General features: G+C 40.6%; 2 protein-coding genes across 2 annotated transcripts in view; both read left to right on the forward strand.

Moving 5' to 3' along the window:
- Positions 1-7,370, forward strand: part of ulk2 (unc-51 like autophagy activating kinase 2) — a 36,500-nt gene extending 29,130 nt beyond the window's left edge. The window contains exons 18-27 of the mRNA XM_058633579.1: positions 344-609; positions 709-887; positions 1,390-1,499; positions 1,630-1,767; positions 1,904-2,145; positions 2,901-3,079; positions 3,212-3,330; positions 3,481-3,638; positions 3,741-3,876; positions 4,088-7,370. Of these exons, the coding sequence (XP_058489562.1) occupies positions 344-609; positions 709-887; positions 1,390-1,499; positions 1,630-1,767; positions 1,904-2,145; positions 2,901-3,079; positions 3,212-3,330; positions 3,481-3,638; positions 3,741-3,876; positions 4,088-4,152 (1,592 nt within the window). The 3' untranslated portion in view covers positions 4,153-7,370. The remainder of the gene's footprint in view (positions 1-343; positions 610-708; positions 888-1,389; positions 1,500-1,629; positions 1,768-1,903; positions 2,146-2,900; positions 3,080-3,211; positions 3,331-3,480; positions 3,639-3,740; positions 3,877-4,087) is intronic.
- Positions 7,371-8,634: 1,264 nt separating this feature from the next.
- Positions 8,635-21,496, forward strand: LOC131462664 (aldehyde dehydrogenase family 3 member A2-like). The gene is made up of 11 exons (XM_058634066.1): positions 8,635-8,752; positions 10,733-10,894; positions 11,203-11,434; positions 15,492-15,577; positions 15,666-15,874; positions 16,445-16,562; positions 16,766-16,907; positions 17,474-17,640; positions 18,643-18,742; positions 18,846-19,084; positions 21,041-21,496. The coding sequence occupies exons 2-11, from the start codon at positions 10,733-10,735 to the stop codon at positions 21,059-21,061; spliced, it is 1,476 nt and encodes a 491-aa protein (XP_058490049.1). The 5' UTR covers positions 8,635-8,752; the 3' UTR covers positions 21,062-21,496.
- Positions 21,497-21,530: the final 34 nt, after the last annotated feature.

Here is a 21,530-nt window from a genome sequence, read left to right on the forward strand (position 1 = left end):
GCCAGACAGTACTTTGTCCATTTGTTTGGACAGACACCCAAACAACCAGACTTTGACCCTGTTCAGACTCTGGTATTAACATCTGTTCTGATGTGATCACAAGTGTTCAGCTCGGAGTTCAGGGCTGAACACATGTAATATGTCCAAGTATAAGTTCAAGCATTAGGTCTGTAAGCACACATCTTAATACCAGGCCTTGTGATAAAAAGCTCATGTAAATGTCTCCACTAATACTTGAGATAGTGTTGAGTTCTACTTGATGTGCAGTTTACAAACTGTATGATCAGTTTTTGGTTGATAGTTTGTGTACGTAAATTCAAGTTCCTCTCTCTACCTTCTCCAGGTTCCCCCGTTCCATCCTCTCAGCTCCTTGGGGCTCGACTCCAGAGTGCCCCCACATTGACTGAGTTCTACCAGACCAGACAGAAGCTCCACAAGCAGCTGTCAGACCCCGTTCATCCTTCCTCCTCCTCATGCAGTCACTCCCCTCAGTTTGGCCGACCAGCCAACCTTGGCTCCTCCCCAACCAAGCTGTTGGGCTCCTCCCCCCGTATGTCTGACTGGCTGCAGAAGTCTCCCCTGCCCACCATTATTGGCTCTCCCACCAAGGTGAGTGCAGTTATCAGCAAGTTTGCAGATGTCCCATATCTATACCACTAGTATGTGTGTTACTTAAGTTGAGATCTGTGTCATCATTTTTTTCTCCAGATAATTTCTGCGCCATTCAAAATTCCTAAAACACAAGCGTCCTGTAACTTGATGGCCCTGGCAGACAGCCCGACGCCCACCAGGACATTAGCAGATGTCCGGGATATGTGTGCCCACTACAGCAGCCCTTATCTCACTGGACGACCAGCTGCCCCCGAGGCCAGTCGGACGTTTGGCAGGTAGGACTCACTCATGGGACTCCACTTTATTTCTTTAACACTCGTGTCTGCCTCTACCTGAACTAAAGATTTGCAAACTAATAGCTATACATTCTGGTCCAGTCAGAACCAGTCAGTTGTTAACATGTTTTGTGTACAACAAAACTGAAACTTTGAACCTTTTTGAATTGAGTTATTTTCTACTTGCCTCTTTATTTATTATGCTGGGTTCACGGTGGCTTAATTTTGGCAGAAAATATACAGTACATTTGGGGTTAGGGTTAGGGAATACTCTTTCCTAATTTTGATCCCGTCACATGCAATGGACGACAGAGTTTTTACAGCACCAGCTTGGAACACAATCTGTCACTTATAATGGGAGACTTTGTAACCTTGTAAGAATGTCATCATTGAATAAGTGAAATGTTGGGATGTGTGTTTTTACGGTGACTCTCCTCTGTGGTTCTCTCAACCTATGACGGCTGTTGACGTTGTGCTAATGTTGCTTTGGGTTTCCCTGCAGGTCGGTCAGCACAGGTCGTCTGTCTGAGCATCCAGTCAGAATCACTCTGGGCGGACAAGCATATCAGGGCAGCACCGAGAGCTTAAACACAGAGCGACCCATGGACACAGGTATCACTTTACCATAGTTCAGTCCTTTTGTGTTCCATATAAAAAATTACAATGAATTAACAAAATCTGAACTGTGTTCAGTACCACAGTGACTTTATTGCTAACAAGAAAATATTTCTTATCCCCGCAGCCCCTGCAGGTCCAGTCGGGCTTGCTCATGGCGGGTCACCAAGTCCCCGCGCAGTTGTTTTCACTGTAGGTTCACCGCCTAAAAGCAGCACTCCCCCTACCTGCAGCCACCTGTGCACACGACCACGCACCACCTCTGGTGAGGACCATTCACCTGAGAGCAGCTAGTGTGCAAGCAAATTAGCAAATGTATTAACAGCCAGAAGCATCAGTTCTGTGTTTCTGCATTAGTTAGTTAATATATCTATCTGTTCTCTCCTTTTCCATTTCCTCAGTGGGCTCCAACAGTTCGGCTGGCTCACTATGCTCCACCAGTGGTCGGATCCATGTTGGATCCCCTCCAGGCATGACCATTGGCTCCTCTCCACCAGGAGTTTTTGGAGGTGGGCATGTTGTTCACGGGGCAGAGGCGGGACCAAGCAGTTTGCGTTATGTACCGTATGGGACCTCCCCTCCAAGTTTGGAAGGATTCATCACCTTTGAAGCACCTGAGCTGCCTGAGGAAACTCTTATGGAGGTGAGAGAGACGTCTGCAACACTTACTTAATAATTAAGTCATTGTTTCACCCATTAATTAACTGCAGACTGTGTGTAAAAATGAACATTGTCTTCCACTTGCAAAACCAATTTCCTTTGTGAAGCCTCAAGTTTCATGATTTGATCAGCACCATGTCATTTAAAAAAACAAACAAACAAAAACAGCAGTTGTTCAGAGATGTCACAGGCAACCAGGCACCTGTTGGATGATACTAGATGTCAATCACACTGGTGTCCACTTATATGTACTGTGCTCTAAATAGGCACACAACCTTTTTATGATTAAAACAAGATTTCTGATTGTTTAAGCTTCTTAAATGTGAATATTTTCTTAATTTTTTTGCTCTGGATAACAAAGAAATCATTAAAAGTCAATCATTTTGACAGATTAATCGATTATGAAAATAATCGTTAGTTGCAGCTCTACAAAATTGACATTATGCTCTACTGAAGAGGACTTAAAAACTAGCAATTGAGATCTTTAACTCTTCGGGGAAATGTTTACTGAAGTGATAAATCAAGTGAGAATTGGCTAATTTTCCTTCATTCAAACTGACTTCTATTTGCAACCAGTGGAGTCGCCCCTGGTGGCCGACTGCTACTTCCATCCTAATTCCTTGGCTTCACTTTTCCAACTGGAAGGCTATATCAATTTTAGATGCAGTCTATTCACTTAACAGGGAAGTTGATTAGACTAACAGCATTGTAAATCTGTTTTGTAATGCTCTGGTGCAGCGTGAGCATACCGACACTCTGATGCACCTGCGTATGATGCTTTCCTTCACCGACTGCGTCCTGGAGATGGCGGCTGTTCGAGCCGGAGGGACAGAGATTGGCATGTCAGCGGCCTCCCTTTACCCTCCTCAAGACAGTGTGGTTGTGGACCAGATTAGCCAGCTCAGCAAAGAGTGGGGGTAAGGAATGACCTGAGTGTCTTCTGACTTCATGTGGTGCAATTAATAACATCATGTATCCTCAGTGAGCCTTTTGTCCAGTGTTGTTGCTGCAGTGCTTCTAATACACTGTGGTTGTGCTGCCCTCTACAGGCAGGTAGAGCAGCTGGTTCTCTACATGAAGGCAGCGCAGCTTCTTGCGTCCTCCCTCCATCTGGCCAAGGCTCAGATTAAATCGGCCAAACTCAATCCTTCCACTGCTGTCAAACAGGGTAAGGACATTTCAGACTCAATCTCATCCTTGAAGAGAAAGACGCTCTCAATCTCTTTGTACATTTGATTGGCAGTATGCAACCTTCAGAGGGAAGTTTGTGAAGGTTATGTGAAAAATACTGAACTCTCTCCCCTCCTCCTCCTCTCAGTGGTGAAGAATCTGAATGAGCGTTACAAAACCTGCATCTCCCTCTGCCGGCAACTGACAGACAAACTCAACAACTTCTTCTCTGATAAGCAGCGATTTGTGGATGAGATCAACAGTGTCACTGCAGAAAAGCTCATCTACAATCAGGCTGTGGAGATGGTGAGAGTCAGACGCATGAAAACTGTCTCGAGTGTGAACAGACTTATCGTTTGTAGACGTCAGGCCAACGTGCTGTTGTTGATGTGTGTGTGTGTGCTTCAGGTTCAGTCTGCAGCTCTAGACGAAATGTTCAAGCAGACGGAGGATATCGCCTACCGCTACAGCAAGGCTTCCATGCTGCTCGATGGCCTCTCTAAGATCCTGCAGGACCCCAGTGACATTGAGAATGTGGTCAAATGTGAGTCCGAATTACAATTCTGCAAATACAGTTTTGGAATGTTATTAATTAGAGTGATCCAACCTCATTTATATGCAGAAATGCTCTTGCGTGAGACGCATAGTGTTTATATCAGGCCTGTAGTGGCTGTAGTTAGAGTTCTAACTTCAAGTAATGCATGAATTCTAATTTCAAATAATGATATCCTTTTTTGTGTGTCTCTTCCTTGCAGACAAGGCGAGCGTGGACCGCAGGATCTCCACCCTTTGCTACTGCACTGTCACGCTCTATGAATAGCAGAGAACTTACACACACACACACACACACAGAGGGACCACGTCCTCGGACTATAGACTACCTTCTTCACAGAGCCGCTTTTTCCTCATGTAGCAGTTCAAGCACTTTTTCATTTGATAGGTTTCATCTGAATTTATCATTTTTGTTTCTTTTTATTGGCTGCATCACAGACTGAACTGTAACACGTGACTGATGCACAACTTTACAACCAAAGATGACCACACATCCAGAATCTAACGGCTGAAACCTGATGTGGACATAGTTCATGCACTTTGAAGTGCATGTCTTTTTTTAATACGTTTTTTTTTTTTTTTTTTTACCCGAAGAAAACAAGAATGGACAGAACCATGAGACTATGTTGCGAACTTGAACAAACTCAAGCTCCACACGAGGCATCATCTTTTAAAATCTTCAAGTCAGTGATTATTAACTGTTTTATTGTCATTGTTCTTATTTATTGGTTGAGGAGAAACATGGGTGTTTGAGTCTCCTGTCTGTCTTGAAAACCCGAAGTATTGGAGTGGAAGGAAACGAAAGAAATCAACAAAAGGCTAATGGATGCACACTGTAACGGATCCAACTCAGAAACGACATGAACATTTACAGAAAACACATGTTCCTGTTACAGAAACGAGACCGCCATGAGAGCAAATGAAGCAGTGGATTTGGGATTGCTTTGTTTTTTATTTTTCTCGTTTTTGTTAGGTCAAGCACTTTATAGTGGACTGAGAGGAGGAGAGGTGTCTGTAAATGTGTAAAAGTAGAAATGTAAAGGAAAATGTCTTTAATCACTCCTGCTTTCGCTCTTTGCTCTCAGACTTTTGGCTACAGCTCTCAGAGAGGAAATAGATGCGTCTGAACTTCCATTCATCTGGACTGTAAATACATGTAATTAAAGGGGCATATCACATATATTTTGACACATTAGGATGAGTTAGTTCATCACATAGAGCGTTGCGCGATCTGTGGAAACAGTTGTACTTTCCTGTGTTGCTTATTAGTGTCATTATCTCAATGACGATGTCATCAGGTTTGTCAATAAGACAGATGAGGGATTATACTAGGCACCCATGTGTTGTGTGAGAAATGTAGGATCTTGGGAGTGTTTCTGGAGTTTGTAACGGTATATTGGTGGGATACCCCTTTAATGTCACATCTATTAGCATTTTCTGGCATGAAACATGGGCTACAAGTTGAATGTACCCATTAAATTGTGTCTCTACCACTTAACTGAGATTGTTCTAAAAAAAAGGAAATTAATTCATTTGGAGAGAAATACAAAGTTTGATAAATAAGAACGCACGGCTGGAACACTTTGATTGGCTTTTATCAGCTCGGTTTTCATTTTGCACTCTGAATGAAGTGCTGTCCCTAACACAAGAGAATATAAATAACATGACAGGCGTTTGTTCCTCTATTCCACTGTGACATGATGGAGTTGCTCATGATGATGAGGAGGTGTTGATGTGAGTTTGGTGTAACAGTAACTACGTTTCCAAGTACAGTCATGCTGTTCAACTGTCCTCGTCCCAGTGTTCAAGCACTAGTGGGGGGTGAATCCACCTCTACTTTCAGATTGTCTAACTACCATTGATTAACTTAAAAGTATCTAATTCTTAAAGCTAACAGCATACATATAATGTCAAAAAAAATGTACTGCTCTGAATTTCCCAGTTATTTATTGACTCTGACTCTGGTCTGACTGAAGGTATAAATTCAGTAGTTGCTTGACTCCTATTTGTTTTATCTGGTCATGTTAGTCTGACTTTGGGAAATTTGAAATAACCCAAAATCATGTCATGGGAACGTACTGATTGGCTCACTTTGCTCACCTCGTCACATGTTCAGACGTCAGACAAAGACATTAAGGACTGTTGCCGTGGCAGCAGGCTGTGCCACAGCGATGGAGTGCATTGTAAAACGGAATGGTCATTACTTGACAAGTTACCTGGAAAAAACGAGCTTACTCTACTATAATATACTAGAGCTTTTTACGTTTTCTCAATATCTGTAGCTACTTTTAACAAAACTTGATGTTTGCAATCTTGTATATATTTATATGTGGTTCATGCAATGATTCCTTTTTTTGGAGAGGAGAATGAGTGAGTGTGAGTTTTGGGCTTGTTGATGATGCCATCAGACACCCTGCCTGTAAGTCAATGAGCACAAATCTTTATATGTATATAAATGAATTTGATACGTTTTATTCATGTCTGCCTGCCAAGGGTTTGATAATGAAACCTACTATGGCACAACAGGGGTGTGCCAACCAATACAACAAAAACTTGTGGCAGCTCTGAAACTTTCCAGAGAACTCTTTCTACCAGGACTGTTCACTGTCAAGTTCAACACACACATTTTGTTCAGTGGATCTCTTGAAATTTTCTGAAATAAGTGTGAGGTCTTCAGATTTTGTGCTCGTTTCCTAAAAAATTTAAGAGACATGATTTGTCACCACCTTCACTGCCTAGTATCTATTTAGTCCCTCTGCCTCCCCTCAAGTCTGCTGTCCTCACAACAGTGTATGTACTGTATGTATGACTATATATACATATATATATATATATATACACACATACTTGCCAGGTGAACATTAAGACTGGTAGTAAAGAGTAAGTGATGGAAAAGGAGATGCTGCCTTCTTCTTTTGAAAGGAGACACATGCTTACTCCTGTACAGGTGTGAATACAATACATAGTTTTTCTGTGTATAAATGTGTATAAACCCATTCACAGGCCAGTGGACTCTGGTTCTGTTAATCTGATGTACTGTTCTTCTTTTCTTCACCTATAAGGGGTTTTTCTTTCCTCCCTTCCTCCCTCCCTTCTTCCCTTTCCACACACAGTCTTTCATTGCACACAGAGTGAGGGGGGATGAATAAAGCTGATATAAATCCATCTTTGCTCTGTACCATTTTGTCAATAGACTGTAAGTTTTAGATAAAGCATGGGTACCCAGTCCGTATGTTGCCCTGTATAGAACCTTTACAGTCTTGAATGTATGTGCCCCATTGTCTTGCGCCTCCCCAGTTTGACCCGAATGCATTTTTCGAAGAACCCCACTGTCAGTTGCGACCCTGAAGATGCAACTTTCCGAGCTTTGATTTTTCAAAGAGAAATGTTCATGTTATACTTGTGTCTCTCACTGATGGGTGTCTCTCTTTGTTCTTTATGGAACTCAAATACACTCTTTGTTATTAAAAGAAGGAAAAGAATGAACATGTCTTGGGTTTTGTTTTTGTTCCGTCTTAGTTCTGTGTACAGTTTAAGTTTTGTTGAAAAGCTTTCCACCAAAAATTTTTAAATTTGTCCACCTTTATTTATAAAATGAATGTCATTGGGAGCTGACCTGTAGGGCCAGTATACAGTCAGGTCATTCCCTACATAGGCAGTCACAGTCATAACATTAGTGCAAAGTTTATCTAGAATGACATAGATTAGATTGACAAATGAATGCATAGACACATATATAGATGTATAGGTATATAAATAGATACTTTATTTGTATCTATTATTGTTCTACAGTACAGGCATTCTCTCCATGTTACATATCATTAATTATATCACTTGTATATGACTTGTCCAAACAGTTGCATGCCTGTGACACTGGATGTATGATGGTAACAAATGAGTGAATCTTCCTATGTTTGCAGACAACCTTGTTGTTGTTTAACCAATTCGCTCCAGCAGATGGCACTGGTGAGTTGTGTTTAAGGGGCTGACATTGACACTGAACACAATGCCTGAAAGAGTGCTGTGATTTTACAGTTTTTAAGTGTGCAGGGAATGAAATGATCTTGATGTTTGTTATCACTGATGAAATCACGATGATAAGTACAGGAAATGATGCAAAGTTTCATGTCCAGCTAACATCCATGCACGTAGGTTTAATGTGTGTTCTGATAATGTGAAGATATTGTGCACCAATACAGGTGACATATGACATATGAGTCATCCTGAAGATAAGTAAATATAAGATAAGAAATCTTGTTTGTTTTCTGTTTTTGTTTTTTTTATTTGCAAACTCGATGCATCGTGCTGCTCTTAATGAGTCCCATCAGCTTTGAATAAAATTGAAATGAATGAAGCGGTACAGCCTCAGTTCCAGGAGCAGTGTATGAAATGGTCCAATCCAGTTTGGATTGAGGAGATGCATTAAAAGTGCCAAGAGGTTGTGAGATGAGTCCTGCATCAAAGGGATTGAAAATACTACAATAGTATGTAAACTGTGCCTGATGTACATCATTATACTTCTGTTACAGCACTGCCTTTATGTGGCTCAAGTATGATAACAACAGAAACACACTGGCAGGATTTCCAGCTGTGAAAAGTCTTAAACTGCTGTTGTTGAACTGTTGTTCCACTAATTCCAACCTGCAGCCCTTAAATCTAACCTCAGGCTATAGTGAGTATTATTATTGGCGTCGGTAGGTGGGAGGAGCTCCGCTGACTGTGCCTTATGTTGATTGGTTCATTGTTGAGTGACGGAACTCGTGACCAGTTGAAGACGCCTCTGTTCGTATATAACCGTTGTTACAACAGAATGTTATATCTGTGTACGTAGTTGTATATAACTGGCTCGACCGGAGTTAGGCTAAAAGGTAAAACTCTTCTGTTACAGCATGTTTTCTGTCTATAATTGTATTAACGCCACGTCGCTGGCAACACTTGAACATGTCTTTTAGTTAGCTGTTAGCAACCAAGCTAAAGCGGATTAGAGGTTCTGACAAGGCTCGTCGTATGTTGTATGTGTGCGTATTTGTTAACTCATAAAAACTGACCCTGTTAGAACCAGTAGTCCTTATGCAGACCAAAAACCCTGTTCTAATGAAGCAGAACCTCATTTTTGAGGAGGTTTGTGGCTACGGTTAAGGTTAGGAAAGGTTAGGTTAATGCTTTGTTTAGGCTCTCCAAATGAATGGAAGTCAATGCAGCGTCCCAACAAGAACAGCTGTGTGTGTGTGTGTGTGTGTGCGCGCGCGTGCGTCTTGAAGGAGTAGGACTAAAGAACCAGCTGTTTTGCCATATGATGCCTCACCTTGTGAAAAACAACACCTTCGCACCACAGAGTGTTGTCACGTCCATGAAACATAATTGTAACTGTAAATTAAAGTTGTTGTGCTAAAAGTAGGGACAGATGTCTATATTTAATTTATTCCACATGCAAATATGTGCAAACAAACAACTGAATGTACAGGGTTACGTCATGACAGGGTGCTTATTATGGCACAACACTGGTGTTATGTTGTGCTCTGTTCAAAGTTTAATTGTGTTACAGTTAGGAGGGTTTATCAGACCAAATTGAGATTACCCAGAAGTATGTTTGTAGGGTATAATCACCAACTAATAAAATTGGTTTTGCTTTATAGCCTTAGAATTAAGGTAAGGGCCTTGCTTTACAGAGGCTGCCAACTTGCACTGCCATGTTTCCAAGCAGACATACAAGCCAGAGCATGCATTTAATTTTTTATATATATATTACATATATAGCTATACATACAGAGATGAAAGAAAAAAGAAAAACCCTCTGGTATGTAAGGGTGACTGTAGTTCCCTGATGCCCTGGGGTGAAGGTGGGGTGAGCAGAGGAGTCCTCTGTTTGTTTAGTTTTCTTGCAGCACACCCCCCTATGGTTACAACTAGGCAGTGATGGCCAAGCTACTTTTTATACAAAACTGGCATAAGTAGCTTATTATATCAGAAACTATTTCAAGTTATAGCTCAAAACGCTCTATAAAAAAGACAAAACTATGCAGTTACATCCTAACCTGTACTGCTTTAAATCTTATCTAACCTGCTGTACAACTTAACCCTGAACTCTAAATGTAAATGCTCATGTTGCTCTTTTAAATTTGACTACAAATATTAAAGTAGGGCTGCAACTAACAATTGCTTTCACAGTGGATTAATCTGCTGATTATTTTCTCGATTAATCAATCAGTTGTTTGGCCCACAAAATCTCAGAAAATGTTGTTTCTCAGGCTGCAAAATGATGATGTTTTATTGTTTGTTATGTGTAGCAAACAAACCATAAAGTATTCACTTTTAAGAAGCTGAAAAATCACTAGTAAGTAAAACCATGTAATTGATAAAAAAAAAATAGTTGGCAATTAATGCTCAATTTTAATAAACCTATTGATAAAATGCTTCTTCATTTGGAATTCTGCTCTTAAATTGTCACATCATATCTCATAGCATGATGTTGGAGTGTCATTGTCATGCATTTCAAGACACTGCTGAAAAACATTACTTTTTTAGAAAGAAATAGGCTCAATTACACCTAAGATTAAGCAGCTGAAGCTGCATTTTCCTGCTAACTGGCTTCATATACAGTATAACTTAATCAAGGTTTTATCTCACCCTCACATAAACGTGGATAAGGGTTAACTGAGCCAGGTGATAACCAGATTTGTGGTGTAGGTCATCTTGAGCAGCCAATGTTGGGTTCAGTGAAGACAATCCAGTTAATGGAAGCTTAGCTCTCACTGACCTGATATTTTTTAATGATTTCATTATCCTTGATTTTCCATATAATGTCAAACTGATTATTGGCTAACAGAGGATTCTAATTTCTTTTCAAGATGTCCCGAGAACAGCTTGTTGTTGAACGAGCCAGGAAGGCTTTCCGGACAGGAAACACCAAACCTCTGGAGTACAGAATCCAGCAGTTGAAGAGTCTGCTCCGCTTCATCTCAGAAAGACGCAAGGACATTGCAGATGCTGTTAAAAGAGACCTTGGCAAGGTAAGTCTGCCAAAACTCTACAGGAGTCCAATGGTCTGTAACTCCAGGACCGTTGAACAACTCTGTGAGGGTCAGAAAACTGTACATTCTGTCAGCAGAATGCACAGCAGAATTAATATTCCAACTTTGTTTTAACATCACTTATTCGCAAGATTAGATTTTAAGTCTTTAAGCTGAATAGAGAAACAGAGCAGAACAGCGTGGGGAGGGGGGAGTGATTAGATCTCCATATACTGTATGAATGAACCTGATGTAATGATTGACGGATTGATCAAGGCTTTGGGTTCTGTCTCATCTTCTGCTTTCAGAGTGAACATGGGACAGAGCTGTTTGAGACAATGGGACTGGAGGGGGAGATCCGGCTGGCCATAGGGAAACTGGCAGAGTGGGCAGCTCCTCGGCCCGTTGAAAAGACCCCCGTCACTTTATTAGATGAGGTTTACATTATGCCAGAGCCTCTGGGAGTGGTACTTATTATTGGAGCCTGGAACTACCCATGGGCTGTCACACTCCAGCCGCTGGTTGGAGCTATAGCTGCAGGTAAGAAAACACACCCACTTATACCTCCATGTACACTCACTGAAAACTATATCAGTTTAATCTGATTCAACTCAGACTGGTCAAATGCAGATTATTTAAAAGACTTTAATAGTGTGTGTAGAACCTGATAATGTAATAAATCCCTGATAATGTAATAAAAATTTGCACTTGAGTCCATTGAAAATTTAATAAAACCTGATAATGTAATAACTTCCCGATAATGTAATAAAGTGCATTTTTCCCAATAATGTAATACACTTTTTACCAATAATGTAATAAAGTATTACATTAACGGGAGGTTATTACATTATCAGGCTAGCCTTCATTTCGCAGGTCCTGATAATGTAATAATTCCCCAATATTGTAATAATTTAACAGCAGACCACCCGTTACTTGGGTTCAAGTGGTGATACTATGTAAGCAACGCAAGCTCGAGAGCTCTAGCACCACCAACAGGACAAAGTTGGACATGCATGTATGTACATTAACTTTTGACTTGTTCATCCGTTTTTCACAAACGATGTATCACTTGAATCCTTGGGCCAAGCCGAGTTCAACGCATCCTTAATGTTTTTTTCAGATAATTGGATTTTCTGCCATCTTTGATTTGATCCATAACCTTTCAAAGGCTTCTCTCTCTCTCAAAACATCGTTCAGATGATCTTCAGACCATGCCACACGAATGCATTCAACATCTTGAAATTCAAAGGCACTTGGCCGTGGCAGCCAATCAAACATGACGTTGAGGTCACCAAACAGGAAGTAAGCCAATTTCTCTGCAACCCTTTAACATATTTTAACCAAACTTGGTACATAGATTCATGACATCATCATTTGGTGACCTTTGACCTCTGGGGGGATGTTAAACAGGAAGTTAGCTCATAGCTCTGCAAGGTTTTTATTTATCCAAACCAAACTTGGCACATAGTCTTATGACCCCCATCCTGATGATGTACGAATAACTTGGTGACCTTTGACCTCTATAAGAGCATTATAATCACAGTGAGTGTGATCATATCACAGTCAATCTATTACTTATTAATTATGAAACTGATGTTACCATGTTCCATCCAGTTCAAATGCTTGTGCTTGGAGAGCCTGGATGCCGAAAGAAAGTTCAAATCCATGTTAAAAATAGTCATGATGAAGACATCAACCATAGAGTTCTAAGTTCTAAAATGATGGCTTTAAAATGAGGTTGCTCTTCTGGATATAAGTTACTTGTGAGTTGTGTGTGTACGGTTGTGTGTTGAAATTAAAGGGGACATATAATGCAAAATCAACTTTTTAATCATTTTAATACTTATATTTTTGACTCTGGAGGCCCTACCAGTCGCCAAAGTGTGGAAAAAGAATACTCAGTCCTTTTTAAGTGGTCCCCCTTAGTGTAAGTATAGGCGATAAAACGCTCGATGTTGAATTCCCTGCGCTTATGACGGCAGCATGCGCATTTCAGCGCGAATGTTACCACCCCACCAGTAAGTTTACTTCGAGAGCTCCACCTTAGCTCCACCTTAGCTCCACCTTGTCCCTATAAAATGTGAGAGTGCAGGCGAGGGAGGAAGAGCGGTATTATGTCAACGCAGAGGGACAAGTGTGCTGTTGGTGGCTGCACAGTAGAGCACAGTGTTTTACACAAACTTCCAGCCTCAGAGGATTTTATATATGAAGCTAATGTGCCGGATAAAGTCAGCAAAAAAAGGTCAAATAGAGCTCATAACTGACCATTCTGACACGTCCTAATTAAAAATATTTGTTCAGTACGTCCCCCATGACCGGAGCACAGACTCAGTCTGATACAGTCACATACAGCAGCAGTTTATGCAGCGATCAGTGGTGCTGTCCCTAAGTCTTTTTAACTGATTTACAGTTTGGCAGTGTTCGGCTTGATCCTTGTGTAGGACGTCTCTTCCTGTGACGCCACTCTCGCTGTTTTCCGTGCACGCTGCCATGTTGATATTGTCAGAGAACTAGTGGAGGGAGGGGGAGAGGAATGAAGCGGAGGGAACAGGAGCTGAGCGAGTGAGCGCTGTAAAAAGGACAAATCAGAATCCCCCTGGAAGAAGTTGGTGTGTGTTTGCCTGTGTCTCATTTGCATATAAAGGGACCATGCACAAAACCGAGCGTTCTGAAAGGGGCGGGTTTAGCAGGGTTATTGAACTGCTATGGTGCTTCATCCTTATGGTATTTTGACCAAAGCATGTCACAGACATGTTCATTAGGACACCAGGGAACTATTTTAACTTGGGAAATAGGGTATAATATGTCTCCTTTAAGTAAACAGTTTAAACACAGCGCCCCCAGAGGTCAAAGGTCACCATTTTTTGTGGTATCCCCAGGATGATGTCATGAATCTATGTACCAAGTTTGATTAACTATGTTAAAGGCTTGCAGAGAAATTGGCTTACTTCCTGTTTGGTGACCTCAACGTCATGTTTGATTGGCTGCCACGGCCAAGTGCCTTTGAATTTCAAGATTTTGAATGCATTTGTGTGGCATGGTCTGAAGATCATCTGAACCATGTTTTGAGAAGATTACACAAAATGTGTGACAAGAGAAGCCTTTAAAAGGTTATGGATCAAATCAAAGATGGCAGAAAATCAAATATGGCCGAAAAAAACATTAAGGATGCGTTGAACTCGGCTTGGCCCAAGGGTTCCAGTGATACATCGTTTTTGTGAAAAATGGATGAACAAGTCAAAAGTTGATGTACATACATGCATGTCCAACCTTGTCCTGTTGGTGGCGCTAGAGCTCTCGAGCTTGCGTTGCTTACACAGTATCACCACTTGAACCCAAGTAACGGGTGGTCTGCTGTTAAATTATTACAATATTGGGGAATTATTACATTATCAGGACCTGCGAAATGAAGGCTAACCTGATAATGTAATAACCTCCCGTTAATGTAATACTTTGGTTGGTAAAAAGTGTATTACATTATTGGGAAATTCACTTTATTACATTATCGGGAAGTTATTACATTATCAGGTTTTATTAAATTTTCAATGGACTCAAGTGCAAATTTTTAATACATTATCGGTTATTACATTATCAGGGATTTATTACATTATCAGGTTCTACAGTGTGTTAATCAAACTTTGGATAACACTCATAATACAGTTATAGTATTGTAATCATTATTTAATAGGGAAGCGATATTGTGGTAATCTCATCTTGTTTTTATTGTTATCAGTAGGACACAAGAGAGGATGCATTTTAACTTTATGATATAATAATTATTCATTTACATTCACATACATTTTCATGTGAAGTTGTAAGACTGGTGTAGCTTATAGTAATTCTCATTATCATTTAAAAGAATTATTGCAAATGCAATATTATCGCGCTGTTACCATTGCTTTTACTCATGTGGAAATTGGATGATATTACCTCCAAATTACAAAAGTATTAACAAACTGTACATGTTTACTTTGTTATTATGTAAAGTGTTACCAAAGGTTTGTTAGATTTAATTTATTATATTGTAGGTATATTGAGTAGCCATAGGAAGTATATGAATATCCACATTTTGCCACAAAAACAGGAAGCGACTGTATATTTAACTCATAACTTTACATAATTGGTGCTCAGAAAACCACCAGCAGGAGGCACCCAAGAGGCATCTTAATCAGATGCTGGAAACATGAATGAGCAGCTACTCCAAGCTCCCGCCCAAATTCTGAAATCCTCACTTTATATCGGACGCTGAGGCCCCAGCAAAGAAATGGGAAAGTAATTTCAGCTGTTTGAATCTATGAGCTCACCCTTTTGTTCATTACCCAAAGCTCTTGACCATAGGTAATTGTCGAATTGTTGAAAGCTGTGCCTTGTGGCTCACCATAGTGGACCAGACTGGTACAACCTCTGCTTTGTACAGCACCAGTCCATCTACCTCCTGCTCCGTCTTCCCCCTCACTCAGCACAAACACAGCATATTTGTACTTGAGCATAATGAATTAAAGATTCTCATTAACATGCCACTATGATGTAATAACATGCAAAGCACACTCTTATAGCACTCAGTTGTCTGATCTATGAGTTTTCCCTCCTCTCTCAGGTAATGCAGCTGTAATAAAGCCATCAGAGGTCAGCTCACACTCTGCCAAGCTCATGGAGGACCTCCTCCCTCAGTATCTAGACAAAGTGAGTCTCCCACTGTGTTCCTTTTACTGTCATCTACATTTACTGTGATTGCAAATGGAGTTTTAATGGCTGCATATACCTTCTCCAGGAGCTGTACCCAGTGGTGACAGGTGGAGTGACTGAGACCCAGGAGCTGCTGAAGCAGAGATTTGACCACATTTTCTACACAGGAAGCAGCACAGTTGGTAAACTGGTAATGGAGGCTGCAGCTCGCCACCTCACACCAGTCACTCTGGAGCTGGGAGGGAAGAGTCCCTGTTACATCGACAAGAACTGTGACATCACTGTCGCATGTCGGTCAGTGTCGTTTTTAACTGATTTAACTGATGATAACTGAAGGACTTTTTTAGCTCCCAGTGGCTGTCAGTGTGTGTCAGAACCTGAGACTGAGGGACCCATGTCAGTGGTCGAAGACTCTAGATCAGTGATAGCTGCCAGAATATAGAGCCGACACATAACAGAGATTTAAATCACAGTATTTCATTGACTGTAACTTTAAATACAATGACATAGCAGATTGTCATCAGATAATGACAATAAACGTCTCTATCCATCTGTTTATGATGAGGGTTAGTGTTATTAACTGTTGGAGTTAACGCCTGCTCCTGGTACTGCTGGAATCAAGATGATGTTGAGTGGATCTTACCAGCCTGTCACTCACACAGAAGAATATTTGTTTAGCCTTTCACAACATCTCCTTGTTATACAGCTTTTTTAATTTGTCAGTCTCATTGTGGAGGTCCACGAGGTCCACATGGTATCATACACAGCAAATATCAGCTGGTTTTTTTTTGCTATTCAGCAGCTCATGTAAAAGATGTACCTCTCAGACGTGACACCATTTCTGTTTGTTGTCTCCCAATACAGTCGCATCACATGGGGGAAATTTGTCAACTGTGGTCAGACATGCATTGCTCCAGACTACATCCTGTGTGAACCCTCCATCCAGAGCAGAGTAGTAGAAGAGATTAAGAAGAATATTAAGGTTGGTATGGAAAAAATGATATTTTAAATATTTTTTTATCTGACATTAAAAAGATCTAAGGAAGATATTTTCATTTTCCTGGACATCAGGACTGAAGACTTTCCCTTTGCTGCTTCTTTCTCTTATAAATCCATGTTTTATGGTAGAAGTATGATTCTGTATTAGTTGAAACTTAAATATATGTTGAATGTGACATATTTCAGGAGTTTTACACCGATGATCCAAAGACCTTTGAGGACTATGGACGCATTATCAACCAGAGGCACTTAAAGAGGATCGTGGGATTGATGGAGGGCAGCACAGTTGCTGTTGGTGGAGATAGTGATGAATCTCAGTGCTACATAGGTAGGTGAAAAGCCTTGATACTGCTTATTGTGCTGCAGTGCTGGCATGCTTTAAATTGGAAGAAACTGGATCTATTGTGTTATTCTTCAGCTTCAGGTAGCTTTTACTGGCATGTTCATGGATTGAAAAGCACCACTCCCAGATGCAGAGGGCGCTGTTGCTCAGCAAACAACAATGTCATGGTGTTACTTTCAGAGAAAGACTGTTAGTTACCAAGTTTTTAAGGCATTAAAACATGCACAAAAACCTGTTTCCATTCTTGCAGCATGTGCTTCTTCACTATCTGTCTGACAGCACATACAGCTGCCAACACAACAAAAGTTAATTTATTATAACATTTCATGGAAATTGGTTAACAGACAGTCCGATAACAGCACTTACTTGGCAGAAGTAATAATAATAAAGAAAAATGTATGCTTTTGGTAAAAAAAAACACAGATTTCATAATTTATCATGTTTAGTAATGAAGCAAAAGAAGTCTATAAAATAAATGTTGTCACAAGAGTAAAATCATGAGATTTCATCCCCTCAAACTGACTCTTTGTTTCTTTTTGTCCTCCATTCAGCCCCAACTGTGCTCACAGGCGTTACAGGGACATCTAAAGTGATGAGGGAGGAGATCTTTGGTCCAATCCTGCCCATCATCTCAGTGAACAGTGTAGACGAGGCCATTTGTTTCATTAACGAGAGAGAGAAGCCACTGGTGGTCTATGTCTTCACCAATGACAACAAGGTAAAATCACCATCACCAGTTGTGTCCCTCAGTGCGTTTACATGCACGTTCAAAGTCCAATTTTGGTCGGACTAAGGCAATAATTTGGTTTTCTTAATGTCATGTGAACACGTTAGTCAAGCTAGTCTTAATCACACTAACATACCTGGTAATTGAGATTCATAGTCCAATTTCTCCTGCATGTATATGCTAAGTCAGACTGGAGTCGGACTTGGCTTTGTCTTTGACTCGTAGGTAGAAGGAGACGGCGTATAAGCTGCGGTACTGTTGCCAGATATCATATGGCGGTGGTGTCTTCCTTCAGACAACACAGCAACCACAAGAGCCATGCTCGGTCTAATGTGTGTCACAGTTAACATGTACAACAGTTACAGAACATACAGAACCGCAGCATGATCCATCTCTCCATCCATCTTGCCGTTCGCTGTTTGTTTTTCTGTGACATAAAAGAAGAAGCTGATTCAATACGCAGTAGTTTATAGAGAGATACAGTGCCATCTATGGAGGCGGAGTCAGACCTACACGGCCAATACACAGATTTTCTCCTCTGCATGTCTCCTTGGATTCGGCAGGTTGCCTGCAGTCTGTCTTCAGGAGAGACCTCCTCCTCACCTGACGTCTGATCAGCAATAGTTTCACAGTATTTTGTTACAAAAATAAGTGTGTCCATATCTTAATTTATTTGCATCCTCTGCCACAATTTCAGCACTGATCACCTTCCTCTTATCTCTTTTCTCCTCTGTCTCTCTGTCACTCGTGCAGACACACATACACACACAGTAGACACATCTTTACAGTCAGGTGTTTTTTCTGATCATCAGACAGTACGTTTGTTGTGCTGTGACCACATGAGATCAGACTCTGATCTCAGACTCACCCAGGACGCATTTTAATACCAGGTGATGATACAAGGTTCTGAACAGGGCCTTTGTGTCCCTGGTTTTGGTGTGTGACTTTTTCTGTCTGTCTGACTCATCCTGACTCCCCTCTTCTGACAAACAGCTGATCAAAAGGATGATTGCTGAGACATCTAGTGGTGCTCTGCTGGCTAACGATTGTCTGGTCCACTTCACTGTCAATACTCTGCCCTTCGGAGGAGTTGGTGAGTGTGTGTGACTGTAAAAAAAACCCAGTATGTACATATATATATACACATTTTTAAGTGCAGGAACAAAGCTGAGATGCTCTTCTTACTGCCTCCTCAGGGAACAGCGGTATGGGCTGCTACCGTGGCCGGCACAGCTTCGATCAACTGAGCCACCTGCGCAGCTGTCTCATCAAGAAGCTGAAGATGGAGGTGGTGAACAACATGCGGTATCCTCCACACACTGCCAGGAAAATGGGCTGGGCTCGTTTTTTCCTCGTCAAGCAGGTCAACATGTGCAGACTGCGCCGCATGGCACTGCTCACCCTATTCACTGCCATAGCAGCGATTGCGGTGCAGGTAAAGCAACATAAACTTAACAACCTTGTCCAGCATTTTCAGCACAATGTCAAACTAGTAATCTGACAGATAGAACAAGATTTTTGCTCCTTCTCTAGGCTCTGTTTACAGCTTTGCAGAAATATAGTGTGTCATAACTTCACATGCTGATAAGAAACCTAATAAAAGGAAAATGCATCTCAAAGAGAGTTGGACAATAAACCCAATAAAATGTGCTTCATTATGTGTGGAGCACAGATGGAGAGTTGGAGATGAGACTCACACTAATCAACATTTTTCCTGCCTTCTACATCTTTAATGAGGCCATAGATTGAATTCAGCATTATCACAATGTTATTATTATTGTGTATGCAGAACACAATAACTTACAAAGACATGAGTGGACATCCTGCAGCTTTTTGGTAATCACAATAGTGGTCACAATAGTTGAGTGACATTTGACCTGGACCAGGACATTTTAGTGTTTTACAGTTATTTGTTGGGGCTCTGGACACTCATCTTGAAACTGGGACAGACAAGACAAACCAGGATGTCTGCTAACTGTATTTTGATTTATAAGAATTTATAAGTTTATAAGATATATCAACAATGCAGGGCAGACAAAAGGGTACATCAATGAACACAAGATAAAAGAAAGTAAACAAACAAGTATTAAGTAAATGTATTAAAATATTAAATAATAGTACAAATTCAAAGCAATTAAAAAATAGACACATCAAACAATAAAGCAATCCTTCCCCAGTCACTGCTGGTTTAACATCACTGTATTTTAAATATGCTTCAGCAATGAAATGATTGAGTTAGAAACAGATTCAGTAAACATGTCCATGAACTAAAACAATGAGAGAGCTACTATTGTGAAGTTAGGAAACTATGTTTTACTTGATTCTTAAGGCAAAGCAGCTGCCCACTGACATGTTTTCATAAGCAGACATACATTTCTCATATGTACATCCCTATACCTTTTGTGACAGGGACATCATGTACATATGTAGTCACATGATAACACGGTTCTGCCTTTGACCTTATAGACACATGTGAAGCAAATTGCCTGACAACCTTTAGGTGTCACTAAAGACTAAAAGGACAAGATTTTGTAAGTGCTGTTTCTTTATTAATGATTCATTCTCCTCAGTTTTCCACTGTCTGACCCAAGCCCTGAACCCAGGTGTTTAGTCACTGATATTCAGTGCAGACAAGATAAAAGACTGATGGGACCACACTCAGCCAGACAGGACAGTATGGTCAAATATGTCATCACATTAAAAAAAATAAAAAATTAAATAGTCAATGTTGATAATCATGGATTAAAAAGTCACATAGTCGGAGTGTAAATTGAAGGAACCAGTAAAATAATAATAAACACTTGTTAAACAAGCATTTCACCAATCACTTATAGCATTATGTGTTGTCTCAAAGTATGTTTGCACATTGAGCCTTTGTTAAATTGATATAGGAAAATTAATTACGTATTATGAAGTTATTGTGCAGCCTCAGTAGCAGGGAAGATTAATGTTTCAAATAACAAGTCATGTGTCATGAATAGGAGAATGTAATTCATGTAATCCAACAGTGGCCCTTTTGTCCTGTGACTGTTTACAGGCTTTTAAATGATTTCAATAATGACAAACAGATTTTCCCAAGACATCCAGATATGAGTACTCTGCCTCACATACCCCAGGCCCACAGTCCTGTACCCTCACACAACAATGGCTTTGTCTGCAGCAGACAATGCATGGTGTTGTCCAGGAAATCAAACACCCACTGCCCCCTCATCTACCCTCTCTTTAATTACCCAGCATGCTTCACTGTCATAGGTTAAATGGCCTCTTTTGTTTGGGTCACCCCCACTTTTTGTTTGCTGACATGCACACATGTTGTGCTCAGTGAACAGTTAAAGTGTCTGTTATCTGTGTGGTGTCTCTCTTTATGTTTGGTGTCTTGTGTTTCCTGCAGCGGTTCCTGCGCAGAGGCTGACAAACGCAAACCGTGGTGTGTGTTAGACTCTGACCCTGGAACAGAAACACGGACTCCTGACCCTCAGTGAAACTGGCCACACCTGACATTTATCGGTCCAGATCATTTCATACATGACCTCATATTAAACAGATTTGAAGTCTGTGGAAACTTGATTTTTACATTTCATCTCTGTTGCACCTTAAGCTGCTTTTATAGTTTTAATCTTCTTAAGTTAACATTATGCAAATTAAATCTGTAACACTTTAAATTGAACTCCTCAATGGAGATTTGCAGTCAGTGCTAATTTAATTATCGTAACTACACACACTACCTGCAGTGTGGACGTTCATCACAGTGCATCATCATGTGCTTTTATAAAGCCACGTCTGTTACTTCACTTTGTGTACTTATCACATTTCACTGTCAAATTAAACATCAAAATTGTTATTATAATTCATTGTGTCGCTTGTGTGACTTTGTTACTGTT

Source organism: Solea solea, chromosome 7, assembly GCF_958295425.1.
Source record: "Solea solea chromosome 7, fSolSol10.1, whole genome shotgun sequence".
Lineage (NCBI taxonomy): Eukaryota > Metazoa > Chordata > Actinopteri > Pleuronectiformes > Soleidae > Solea > Solea solea.